Raw genomic sequence first — 12,864 nt, forward strand, 5'->3', positions numbered from 1 at the left:
ATTGACTGCTAATCTTTTTCAACAGAATTGCATACATTGCTACCTTCTATCTGTATTGTCAAATCAGTCAGTTTGGCTGACACCATTACATAGCATGGTTAATTCAAGTGTTAGGTGGCTGCTCGAAGAGCAATGTTTGGCAACATTGTTGTTGCTGAGCTGATGTATGCTACATCAGCTAACTGTCAGTTGTAATTGGCCTGTGTAAAGAAATATATTAAAGGATAAGTTCACTTAAAAAAAAAAAAGAATAAATGCACTCTGTGCATTTACTATTTTATTGTAGGAGCCTGGAAAGCATTGCACCAGCAATCAGCAGATCACGGTTGCTATGCAGGGCTCCTACAGACTGTCAGTGTAAGCTGTCTGCCTGTACATCGAATGAACGTGAGCAGGTAGTTTCATAAAGACCGGAAGAATCAATGAGCTACCACAGCGCTCAAAAGTTCCCTAGTAGTTCATTGAGAATTACAAGCCAACAGCTGCAAAGGCTCTCGGCACTTGTCGTTCATTCATTCACAGTAGTTCATTCTCTGTGAATGAATGAAGCGGTTGTGTGGGCAGATCCCCGCACAGCTGTGCACTTTTCAAATAGTGTAATAGGTATGAGGAGAAAATCTCAGGCCTGCTGTCACAGGGAGTGCGAGGATGGAGGAACAGCTGCAGGATCGGGAACACTAAAAACGGGTGGAACATGTAACGTGTTCTCATAGGTGAACTTATCCTTTAAAAGGGTGATCTGTGCTTCCTAGTAAAACTGTAGCACACCAATAACTGTTAAAAATGGCCAATGCTTCATGTGCTTCACCGAAAAAAAAAAGGAAAATACTAACCCCAGAGCCAACACTCTCTCAGGCTCACACAGGCTCTGCATCCTGTTTTTCAGGGCTACATAATGGTTGTACTCTACTGCTCCTTTTCGTAATGATTCACTTGCTGAGAGGAAGCAAGAAAGCAAGCAAGAGAGGTTAAAAGGATCATAAATATGTAGAATAGGTGTCTATGGGGTCTATTTATAAATGCTTTCACACAGGGTTTACACATCTATCACCCAAGATTCATGGCAATTTTTAACCACTTGCTTACTGGGCACCTAAACCCCCCTCCTGCCCAGACCAATTTTCAGCTTTTAGCGCTGTCACTCTTTGAATGACAATTGCACGGTCATACAACACTGTACCCAAATTACATTTTTATCATTTTTTTCCCCACAAATAGAGCTTTCTTTTGGTGGTATTTGATCACCTCTGGGTTTTTCATTTTTTGTTAAAAAAAAAAAACACCAATTTTTTTTTTTTTTAAATTAAAATACAAAACCGTTTTATATTTTGTTAATACATTCTTAATACAGGTAATTTTTCTCCTTCATTGATGTACGCTGATGAGGTTACACTGATGGGCACTGATAGGTGGCACTGGTGGGCACTGATAGGTGGCACTGGTGGGTGGCACTGATGGACATTGATGGGTGGCACTGAAGGACACTAATAGCTGGCACTGATAGGTGGCACTGATGGCCACTGATCGGCAATGGTAGGTGACACTGATAGGCAGCAATGCTAGGTGGCACTGATAGGTGGCACTTAGAGGGCCTTCAGGGGGGGCATGGCCAGCTTTGAAATTGGAAGACATCAATAGACGGCCTTCCGGCAATGCAGCTCCGTGCTGTAGCCGTCATTCGGCTATAGCGTGGATCTATACAGGTTAACCAGATTCAATTTGAAAAATGTGTAATCTTGGGTGAAAACTGTATGAATTTTGTGTGAAGCACTTATGAATAGACTCCAGTGTTTCTGTGAAAAGAGCTCTAAATATATACATTTTTGGCAAAAAAAACCCCTGAATTTTATAAATATATATATATATATATATATATATATATATATAAAAGGTAATTGTATGCATAGAACTGACACTTCTGCAGCATGTGTACACAACATGGTGAGCAGTTATGACATTTATAGATGTTTGAATAGAATGTTTGTGGTTTTCATGGAAATCTATACACTTTGTGAAAGGTGTGTGTAGTGGTTAATAAACCATAGTATACTATTTGCAGAAACCTTAACCCTTTCCATTAAAAAAATATCTTCCAAGTGAACCTGTTTTTTTTTTTTTACCTATTGAAGGCAAAGTAAAAGGTTTGTTGGCTAGGGGACACCCTCCTGTGTTTGTACTGATCTTCCTCATATCCATATACTCGCCAGCTGCCTTTTTCCAGGTATGGCAGAAAATATACTCTTTCCATATTGCCATGGCCACCTGGCCTGAGCGCCGTCACATTGGGGCAGAGGTATGGTCTTTAGTGCCACGTAAGTTCAGACTAGGAACTTGCAGAATTATATGTGATGGATCAGAACACAATAGTCTAAGCTGGTGAAGTAAAATTAGAAAAATATACACATAAAACAATTTTTTCATAAATAAAAAAACTGATAATTGGCATGTACGTATGTATTCACCCCCTTTTTTATGAAGCCCATAAAAAGCTCTGGTGCAACCAATTACCTTCAGAGGTCACATAATTAGTGAAATTATGTCCACCTGTGTGCAATCTAAGTGTCACATGAACTGTCATTACATATAGACACACCTTTTTTGAAAGGCCCCAGAGGCTGCAACGCCTAAGCAAGAGGCATCACTAACCAAACACTGCCACGAAGACCAGGTAACTCTCCAAACAAGAAAGGGACAATGTTGTTGAGAAGTACAAGTCAGGGTTAGGTTATAAAAAAACATCCAAATCTTTGATGATCACTAGGAGCACCATCAAATCTATCATAACCAAATGGAAAGAACATGGCACAATAGCAAACCTGCCAAGAGACGGCCACACATCAAAACTCATGGACTGGGCAAGGAGTGCATTAATCAGAGAGGCAGCACAGAGACCTAAGGTAACTCTGGAGGAGCTGCAGAGTTCCACAGCAGAGACTGGAGTATCTGTACATAGGAATACAATAAGCCGTATGCTCCATAGAGTTGGGCTTTATGGCAGAGTGGCCAGAAGAAAGCCATTACTTTCAGCAAAAAACAAAATGGCACATTTTGAGTTTGCAAAAAGGCACGTGGGAGACTCCCAAAATGTATGGAGGAAGGTGCTCTGGTCTAATGAGACTAAAATTGAACTTTTTGGCCATCAAAGAAAACGCTACATCTGGCGCAAACCCAACACATCACCCAAAGAACACCCCACAGTGGTGGTGGCAGCATCATGCTGTGGGGATGTTTTTCAGCAGTCGGGACTGGGAAACTGGTCAGGGTTGAGGGAAAGATAGATGATGCTAAATACAGGGATATTCTTGAGCAAAACCTGTACCACTCTGTGTGTGCTTTGAGGCTAGGACGGAGGTTCAGCTTCCAGCAGGACAATGACCCCAAACACACTGCTAAAGCAATACTTGAGTGGTTTAAGGGGAAACATCTAAATGTGTTGGAATGGCCTAGTCAAAGCCCAGACCTCAATCCAATAGAAAATCTGTGGTCAGACTTTAAGATTGTTGTTCACAAGCGCAAACCATCCAACTTGAAGGACCTGGAGCAGTTTTGTAGGGAGGGATGAGCAAAAATCCCAGTGGTAAGATATGGCAAGCTCATAGAGACTTATCCAAAGCGGCTTGGAGCTGTGATAGCTGCAAAAGGTGGCTCTACAAAGGATTGACTTTAGGGGGGTGAATAGTTATGCACATTGACTTTTTCTGTTATTTTGTCCTATTTGTTGTTTAATTTACAATAATAAAAAAAAAAAAAATATCTTCAAAGTTGTGGGCATGTTCTGTAAATTAAATGATGCAAATCCTCAGACAATCCATGATAACTCTAGCAGGTTGTAAGGCAACAAAACATGAAAAGGGGCCAAGGGGGGTGAATGCTTTTGCAAGGCACTGTGTATATATATATATATATATATATATATATATATATATATAGCGCTACCCCCAGAGGAGTCACTGAATTGTTTTGTGATTTTCCTTAACACCTTAAGAAAGATGACATACTTCGCTTACCCAGTACTTACCAACACGCCTTGAGGTATTTCAAAGAATTTATTAGGCCAAGAACAGCTTAAAAGGAGAGAGAATTAATAAGTGTACTTACACAAATAATCAATAAGACGATAGTGTTACTCTGAGAGATATGACTAAACATTTGCAGTATTCTGACTAACAGTAATTAACAGAACTGAATTGCACTTGTCTGGCGACAGTATATAAACACATTCCTAACTTGTTATAACTGTCCTCATTTTAAGTTGGCCAGCAAAGCTGGGGCCCTTGAATAAAGCGTAACAATGCTCTGATTCAGTTCAAGGCCTCAGACAGGAATACGAGATGTTGTGACTTCTCTCTTTCAGTCCTTCTGAGATAGTCTCTCTTTTCCTTCCTTACAAGCAGTGGAAGTGCTCTCTAGTACAGTGTGATCACACCAGGCATCCATATTACACCTCCCATCCTGCCAGGGAGAAGTTTCCCGGTCTCTCAGGCAAGGTCCTATTTGATGAGCAGTCTCTTTGCTTCTCTCAAGTCTCAACAGATTGCAGACAGCTATGGCAGGGTTCCAGCCAGCAGCCCAGTCTTTTTCCACTCCTCTGCATGTTTCTCTCCCCCCTTCCAAGATGGCTGTTCCCTGCACTGGAGACACTTTATAGATAAACACTGCAAAGTTGTCTCCTTAAAGATGGCTGCTGCACTTCTGCATTAATGAATATTCAGTTTAACCTTGCCTACACTCCAGAAGGATAATACAACGGCAACAAAGGAATAATTTCTGCTGCAGTTATCAGCTACAGTCCAGGATAAACACTCACTTGCCACTTTATTAGGTACACGTTGCGAGTACCTTGTTGAACCCCCTCTTTACCTGCAGAACTTAATTTTTTGTGGCATAGATTCAACAAGGTGTTGGAAACATTCTTCAGAGATTTTGGTCCATATTGACATGATAGCATCACGCAGTTGCTGCAGATTTATCGACTGCACATCCATGATGCGAATCTCCCATTCCACCACATACCAAAGGTGCTCTATTGGATTGAGATCTGGTGACTGGAGGCCATTGGAGTACAGTGAACTCATTGTCATGTTCAAGAAACCAGTGGCGAGATGTGATGTAGTACACTGTAGTCACAAAGGGATGGACCCAGTAAGCAACAATACTCAGGTAGGCCGTGGCATTTAAACAATGCTCAATTGGTACTTAGAGGCCCAAAGTGTGCCAAAAAAATACCCCCCACACCATTATACCACCACCAGCCTGAACTGTTGACACAAGGCAGGGTGGATCCATGCTTTCATGTTGTTTATGCCAAATTCTGACCCTATCATCTGAATGTTGCAGCTAGAATTGAGACTCATCAGACCAGGCAACGTTTTTTCCAATCTTCTATTGTCCAATTTTGGTGAGCCTGTGCAAATTGTAGCCTCCGTTTCCCTCTCTTAGCTGACAGGAGTGGCACCCGGTGTGGCCTTCTGCTGCTGTAGCCCATCTGCTTCAAGGTTCAATGTGTTTGTGCATTCAGAGATGGTATTCTGTATACCTTAGTTGTAAAGAGGAAAAAAGAAAAAAGAGAGAAAGGTCTGGTGTCCCCAGTAACACACTTCCATCCCTATAACATATAGTAAAACAAAGGATTCGCCCTGGGACTTTAAATGAAGTGGGTACCGTTTCCGCCAGTAAACATAACAGTAGTAAATACAGTATATGGTTTATTCAAGTAAAATTTTTTACATGCATAGATAACACCAACAGTTGCCAAAAAAAAAGATATATATAAACAAGAAATATTGGTACATGGATGTAATAGCAGTCATAGTACATGGGCATCATACTACCCGACTAGTTTCGCGAGATCCAGCACGCTCTTCAGGGGTGGATGTCTGTAACATTGTACCTAAGATAAAAAAGTATATAGTTGGCAAAATGGCACAGTATTAGTTATAAAGGCACAGGGTAGGAGGGGTTATGGGTCCCCATACTCACCACTGAGCTTGACCATGGCTACAGGTGTGCGGCTCCAAGATAGCGGCAGCAGGTGCCTCACCAGGGAGCTGAGGGGGTGAAGTCAGATGGGACCCCACGAGGGGCCAAACGGAGAGCAGGCATGGCATAGGTGTAGTGATGTAACCCTAGAGACCTTGTTAGTTCATAAAGAGTGTAGGCTGTAAACATAAGTATGTTTGTCAGGCATCTAAAGTAATAAAGTAAAATCAATAAGTATTAGCATAAAGATATATATGCATGAAATGAGAGGCCTGGACCCAAAGATGGTAGGGAACATGGAGATGGTAAGAAACATAGGATAACAGAGAGATACTAACAGGTGAAAAGATAGAAAAGAAAAAGAAGTGAAAGAGGTGGACTGTGATTGTGTAATAGTAGGGTAGTGATGTATCCCTAGAAACCTTGTTAGTCCATAAAGAGTATAGGCTATAAACATGAGTATGTTTGTCAGGCATCTAAAGTAGTAAAATCAATGAGTATTGGCATACAGATATGTGTATATATATATATATATATATATATATATATATATATATATATATATATATATATATATATATATAATGTGTGTAAAAGGCCTGGGCCAAGGATGGTAGGGACATGGAGATGGTGGAAAACATAGGATAGCAGAGGGATACTATCAAGTGACAAGATGAAAAAGACGGAGAGGAAAGAGGGGTGGAGTGTGATATCAAAAATCAAAAATAAATAAAAATAAGTGCTCAAAAAATGAATAAATAAAATAAATAAAGCTATTTATGAGGTATGCAAGTATGCCTAAATGTAACAAGTATCAAAAGGTGAAGATGGTAAATACCCGAGTGTGGTGAATATCTTGAATATAAGAGTAATGAGACACAGCAGGCAACCTCCACAGCTGTGTGTGTCCTCAATGAAGAGTGAAATTGAAATGCAAGCCATGCCTGACCTCCAATTTAACCCCGGAAGAGCCCAGGAGGCTCCGCCCCCAACACCATGTGTGGATGGCTGACATGTGAGCACAGGACACGCCCACTGTCATAGGGAGGCACGCAAATGCGGACACATCCCCCAGCCATCAGATGATATAGTGCGTCCAGCTGCGCTGACGTCCGCAAAATCTCAGATGCCACACCTCCGGAGCCTGAACATGGTGCCTATCTGTAGGTGTCCCCATCCACCCGAAAGCAGACCCGTCTGGCACCAACAATCATGCCACATTCAAAGTCACTTAAATCCCCTTTCCTCCCCATTCTGATGCTCGGTTTGAACTTCAGCAAGTTGTCTTTATCAAGACTAGATGCCTAAATGCATTAAGTTGTTGCCATGTCATTGGCTGATTAGCAAATTGTGTTACCAAGCAATTAAACAGGTGTAAAAAAAGAAAATCAGACAGCGCAAAACCAATCCTAACGAACAGCAGCTGAACACTAAAGGTCAATATAAAACAATCCTTAGGTCGAGCTTGAATAAAAAATCAGTGCAGAAGTGATCATTAATTACTAAAACAACAAGTCCCAGAGTGTAGAGTTTCTGAAGCAAAGAGATGTCAACAGCTGACACACCAAAAGGAAGAGGGAAGACGCCTTAGTAGTAGCTTAGCTTAGTAGTGAACAGGGTGCTTGAAAACGATATTAACCACTGTGCATCCAATTCAGTGTGTTCCACCACCAGAGGTACAGGCCGCTCACCTTAATGAATGGACCTCTGAACTAACAGACAGGTCATTCATGCAGTCCCTTCATAAGGGTAATTGTAAACCCATTAGACCTACTCAGACCAGAGGCACAGAGGAACACACAGGGATTTCTTCAGAATAATAAAAGCAATGCATGACTGAAGAGTGTGACATTGGGTTATCGAATGAATGTCTAGATCGATTGGAGGACCCTACAGGAAGTCAGCCCTCTCAACTTTTACAATTACCCTTATGAAGGGACTGCATGAATTACCTGTCTGTTAGTTCAGAGGTCCATTCATTAAGGTGAGCGGCCTGTACCTCTGGTGGTGGAACACGAATTGGATGCACAGTGGTTAATACCATTTTCAAGCACCCTGTTCACTACTAAGGAGTCTTTCCTCTTCCTGTCGGTGTGTCAGCTGTTGACACCTCTTTGCTTCAGAAACTCTACACTCTGGGACTTATTGTTGTTTTTAGTAATTAATAATCACTTCTGCACTGCTTTTTTATTCAATTAAACAGGTGTACCTAATAAAGTGGCCAGTGAATCTATCTATCTATCTATCTATCTATCTATCTATCTATCTATCTATCTATCTATCTATCTATCTATCTATCTATCTCTCTATCTATCTATCTATCTATCTATCTATCTATCTATCTATCTATCTATCTATCTATCTATCTATCTATCTATCTATCTATCTATCTATCTATCTATCTATCTATCTATCTATCTATCTATCTATCTATCTATCTATCTATCTATCTATCTATCTATCTATCTATCTATCTATCTATCTATCTATCTATCATACCTTATATACACACAGTACTGTGCAAAAGTTTTTGGCAGATCTGGAAACTTTTTGTAAATTAAAAATACTTTCAGAAATAGAAGTAGTAATCGTTTCTTGTAGTTTTAATTAACAAAATGGAAAGTAAATGAACAGAAGAGAGATTCAAATCGATATTTGGTGTGACCACCCTTTGCCTTGAAAACAGCATCAATTCTCCTAGGTACACTTGCACGCAGTTTTTGAAGAAACTCTAAATTTAGGTTGTTCCAAACCTCTTGTAGAACTAACCACAGGTCTTCTGTGGATGTAGGCTGTCTCAAATATTTCTGTCTGATATTGAGATTAGGGCTCTGTGGGGGCCAGATTATCACTTCCAGGACTCCTTGTTCTTCTTTATGCCAAAGATGGCTCCAAATGACATTTGCTGCATGTTTGGGGTTGTTCTGCTGCAGAATAAATGTGGGGCCAACCACAAGCCTCCCTGATGGTATGGCATGATATATAAGTATCTGCCTGTATTTCTCAACATTGAGAACACCATTGATCCTGACCAAATCTCCAACTCTATTTGCAGAATTGCAGCCCCACAATTGCAAGGAACTTCCACCATGCTTCACCACTCTCCAGCACTTCGGCAAGCAAAATGCCTCCTGGTACAGCCAAATATTTCAAATTTTGACTCATCAGTCCAGAGCACCTGCTGCCATTATTTCTGCACCCCGGTTCCTATGTTTTCATGCATAGTTTAGCCTTGTCTCCAAACCAGGGGTATAGCTTTTTGGCCGTAATTCTTTCATGGAGACCACTTCTGGCCAGACCTCTCCGGACGGTAGATGGCTATACCTGGGTCCCACTAGTTTCTGTGTTGATGGCACTGCTGGACATCTTCCTATGTCAAAGGGAAGTAAGCATGACATGTCTTCCATCTGCTGCATTAAAGTGGAAGTCCAGTCTAACACTGAAATCTCTACATCTACAGACATCCATGAATCTAAAGCCCCATACACACGATAGGACTTGGTACAAACTTTCCCTTGGATTTTTGTACAAAGGGAGTTGGCCATAAGTTTGTATTGCACACAGATGGCAGGATTTTTCCAGCCAACTTTCACCAAATCACGTGGTTTTTCAGCTCTTTACCACCACCCTTTGGTCAACTTCTGTATTGTTGTCTGATATTGTGTCAATCTCGCTGCTTTTATTGGCGATATTGACACCTTGCGAGCCGGGTTCACACTGGTGCGGGGATCCGACTTGGATCCCCGCCAATGCCAGGCACTGTGTTTGGTGTGAATCTTGAGGGGGAACTCCACGTCAATTTTTAAATAAAAAACCGGCATGGGTTCCCCTCCAGGGGCATACCAGACCCATAGATCTGGTATGGTTTGTAAGGGGAACACCCTACGCCAAAAAAACGGCGTGGGGGCCCCCCAAAATCCATACCAGACCCTTATCTGAGCACGCAGCCCAGCCTGTCAAGAAAAGGGGGTGGGGACAGGCGAGCGCCCCCCCTCCTGAGCCGTACCAGGCCGTATGCCCTCAACATGAGGGGTGGGTGCTTTGGGGGAGGGGGGACCCTGCTTTTGCTAGCGGAGGAGCCCGGGCTTCAGAGATGTCTTCTCCCCTCTTCTCTTCCAGAGATGTTGACACGTCGCTCTCTCCGGCTGTAATGCTGTCTGGGCTCTCCGCTATGACTTATATAGGCAGTGACCCCGCCCCCTATGACATCACAGTTCCGGGGCATGCTGGAACTGTGAGGTCATAAGGGGGCATGGTCATGTCATCCAACATTCTCGCGACCGCGTACTGTAGTTTGTATAAAAGTCCGATACCCTTGTGTACACACGATCGGACTTTGCTCCATCAGACTTTTGTTGCCGGAAAGTTTGTCTGTTCGCACAGCCAACAAAAGTCCGATGGAAACAGAAAAAGTTTGTCCGATGGAGCGTACACACGGTCGGATGTTTCTCCAAAACAGCTAATTTGCATGTTTGTTGTCAAAAAGTCCGATCGTGTGTACGGGCCTTAAGACTAACCTATCTACCCCTGTAAAGAAGATATTATACATACGTTTTTTTGAAGCCACTCCTGTCCGGTCTCCAATGGTGGGAGCCATCAATGGCTTTGAAATAAATGGAAAGTGACATCACCCATAGACTTACTATGGGGCTTTCGTTGTCGGCTGCCTCCTCTGCACCCACCTCCACAGCGAAGCCGCTGCTAACAGCTCAGCATGTGACCGGACCAGATAAGCTTCAGAAAAGGTATGTATACTGATTTTTTTCTTTGCAGGGCTTAGGGATGAGCTTCGTGTTCGAGTCGAACCCATGTTCGACTCGAACATCGGCTGTTCGATCGTTCGCCGAATTGCGAACGTTATGGGCCGTTCGCGCTAAATTCGTGTGGCGCGTCACGGCCCATAATTCACTGCGGCATCGCAGTGCATTGCTGGCTGATGATTGGCCAAGCATGCACTATGACCCGCATGCTTGGCCAATCACAGCGCTGTCAGTAGAGAGAGCTGTAATTGGCCAAAGCCAGGGTGGCTTTGGCCAATTACGGCTCAGGGCATTTAGTACACACCCCACACTATATAAGGCCGCCTGCACGGCGGCCCTGTGTAGTGTGTGTTCCGGTGTGCTGAGAGATAGAGAGAGAGAGAGACAGTGTCATTTGATTTGAGTTAGATAGATTAGGCAGAACAGTCAGTCAGTTAGCTGCACTTACAGTGTATTGTGTATATATATGCATCCCAGGTGTTGCATATATATATATACACTGTATTCAGTTTAGCTAGATCCGTTCCTGTTATCTTCTATCTAGACTATTTACATTTAATGCAGTGCGTCCTGCTCACAGTGTTCAGCTAGATCCGTTCCTGTTAAATTCCTACTGACCGGCAGGCTTGTCTGGTTACAGTATATAAAGCTACCTGAAGAAAATTACAGGTGTTCTATTTGATCCTATTAGTACCACGGTCAGGCAGCTAGACTATTTACATTTAGTACAGTGTGTCCTGCTCACAGTGTTCAGCTAGATCCGTTCCTGTTATCTTCCTACTGACAGGCAGGCTTGTCTGGTTACAGTATATAAAGCTACCTGAAGAAAATTACAGGTGTTCTATTTGATCCTATTAGTACCACGGTCAGGCAGCTAGACTATTTACATTTAGTACAGTGTGTCCTGCTCACAGTGTTCAGCTAGATCCGTTCCTGTTATCTTCCTACTGACAGGCAGGCTTGTCTGGTTACAGTATATAAAGCTACCTGAAGAAAATTACAGGTGTTCTATTTGATCCTATTAGTACCACGGTCAGGCAGCTAGACTATTTACATTTAGTACAGTGCGTCCTGCTCACAGTGTACAGCTAGATCCGTTCCTGTTATCTTCCTACTGACAGGCAGGCTTGTCTGGTTACAGTATATAAAGCTACCTGAAGAAAATTACAGGTGTTCTATTTGATCCTATTAGTACCACGGTCAGGCAGCTAGACTATTTACATTTAGTACAGTGCGTCCTGCTCACAGTGTACAGCTAGATCCGTTCCTGTTATCTTCCTACTGACAGGCAGGCTTGTCTGGTTACAGTATATAAAGCTACCTGAAGAAAATTACAGGTGTTCTATTTGATCCTATTAGTACCACGGTCAGGCAGCTAGACTATTTACATTTAGTACAGTGCGTCCTGCTCACAGTGTTCAGCTAGATCCGTTCCTGTTATCTTCCTACTGACAGGCAGGCTTGTCTGGTTACAGTATATAAAGCTACTTGAAGAAAATTACAGGTGTTCTATCCCAGCTTAGTGCAGCTACAGGCCATTAGTATGTCTGGAAGGCCAAGAAGGAGAGGCAGACAGTCACAAGCCAATAAGAGAGGGCAAGCAGGCTCTGTGTCTAGTGCTGGTCGTGGAGACGGTGCATCCTCATCAGCACGTGGCCATGGGACACGCTTGGCCTTTTTTTCGGCAGCTGGCCATGTTGAGCCGCAACATGCGGAAGACTTGGTCGAGTGGATGACCAAGCCGTCCTCATCCTCCTCATCCTCTCTCACCCATGCCCAGGGTGCTTTGTCTGGCAAAGCAGCGGCCTCTTCCCTCAGCTCAATGTCATCAGTGACTCCTTCCCTAGCTCCACCATGTCCTCATGAGGATTCCCTCGAACTGTTTGACCACAGTGTTGGGTACATGCTCCAGGAGGATGCCCAGCGTTTGGAAGGCTCTGATGACGATACTGAGCTCGATGAAGGCAGTAACATGAGCGCGGACAGAGGGGGTGCCCAAGAAGGACAGCAATCTGGCAGTCATGCTCCCCCTGCTGCAGCATACTGCCAGGTTTGCTCCAGTGATGAGGAGGGAGGGGATGATGAGGTCACTGACTCAACGTGGGTGCCTGATAGGAGAGAGGAG

General features: G+C 43.1%; 1 protein-coding gene across 2 annotated transcripts in view; it reads left to right on the top strand.

The window, feature by feature from the left end:
* Positions 1 to 12,864, top strand: part of LOC141131459 (protein unc-13 homolog B-like) — a 251,587-nt gene that overhangs the window by 23,036 nt on the left and 215,687 nt on the right. Inside the window, exon 6 of one of the 2 annotated variants that reach the window (XM_073618753.1) lies at positions 9,035 to 9,359. The exons of the other annotated variant lie outside the window; for it this stretch is intronic. Within the exon in view, the coding sequence (XP_073474854.1) occupies positions 9,035 to 9,204 (170 nt within the window). The 3' untranslated portion in view covers positions 9,205 to 9,359. Of the gene's footprint in view, positions 1 to 9,034; positions 9,360 to 12,864 lie in introns of those variants that run through there. 2 annotated transcript variants of the gene reach the window in all.

Source organism: Aquarana catesbeiana, linkage group LG03, assembly GCF_042186555.1.
Source record: "Aquarana catesbeiana isolate 2022-GZ linkage group LG03, ASM4218655v1, whole genome shotgun sequence".
NCBI classification, from domain to species: domain Eukaryota; kingdom Metazoa; phylum Chordata; class Amphibia; order Anura; family Ranidae; genus Aquarana; species Aquarana catesbeiana.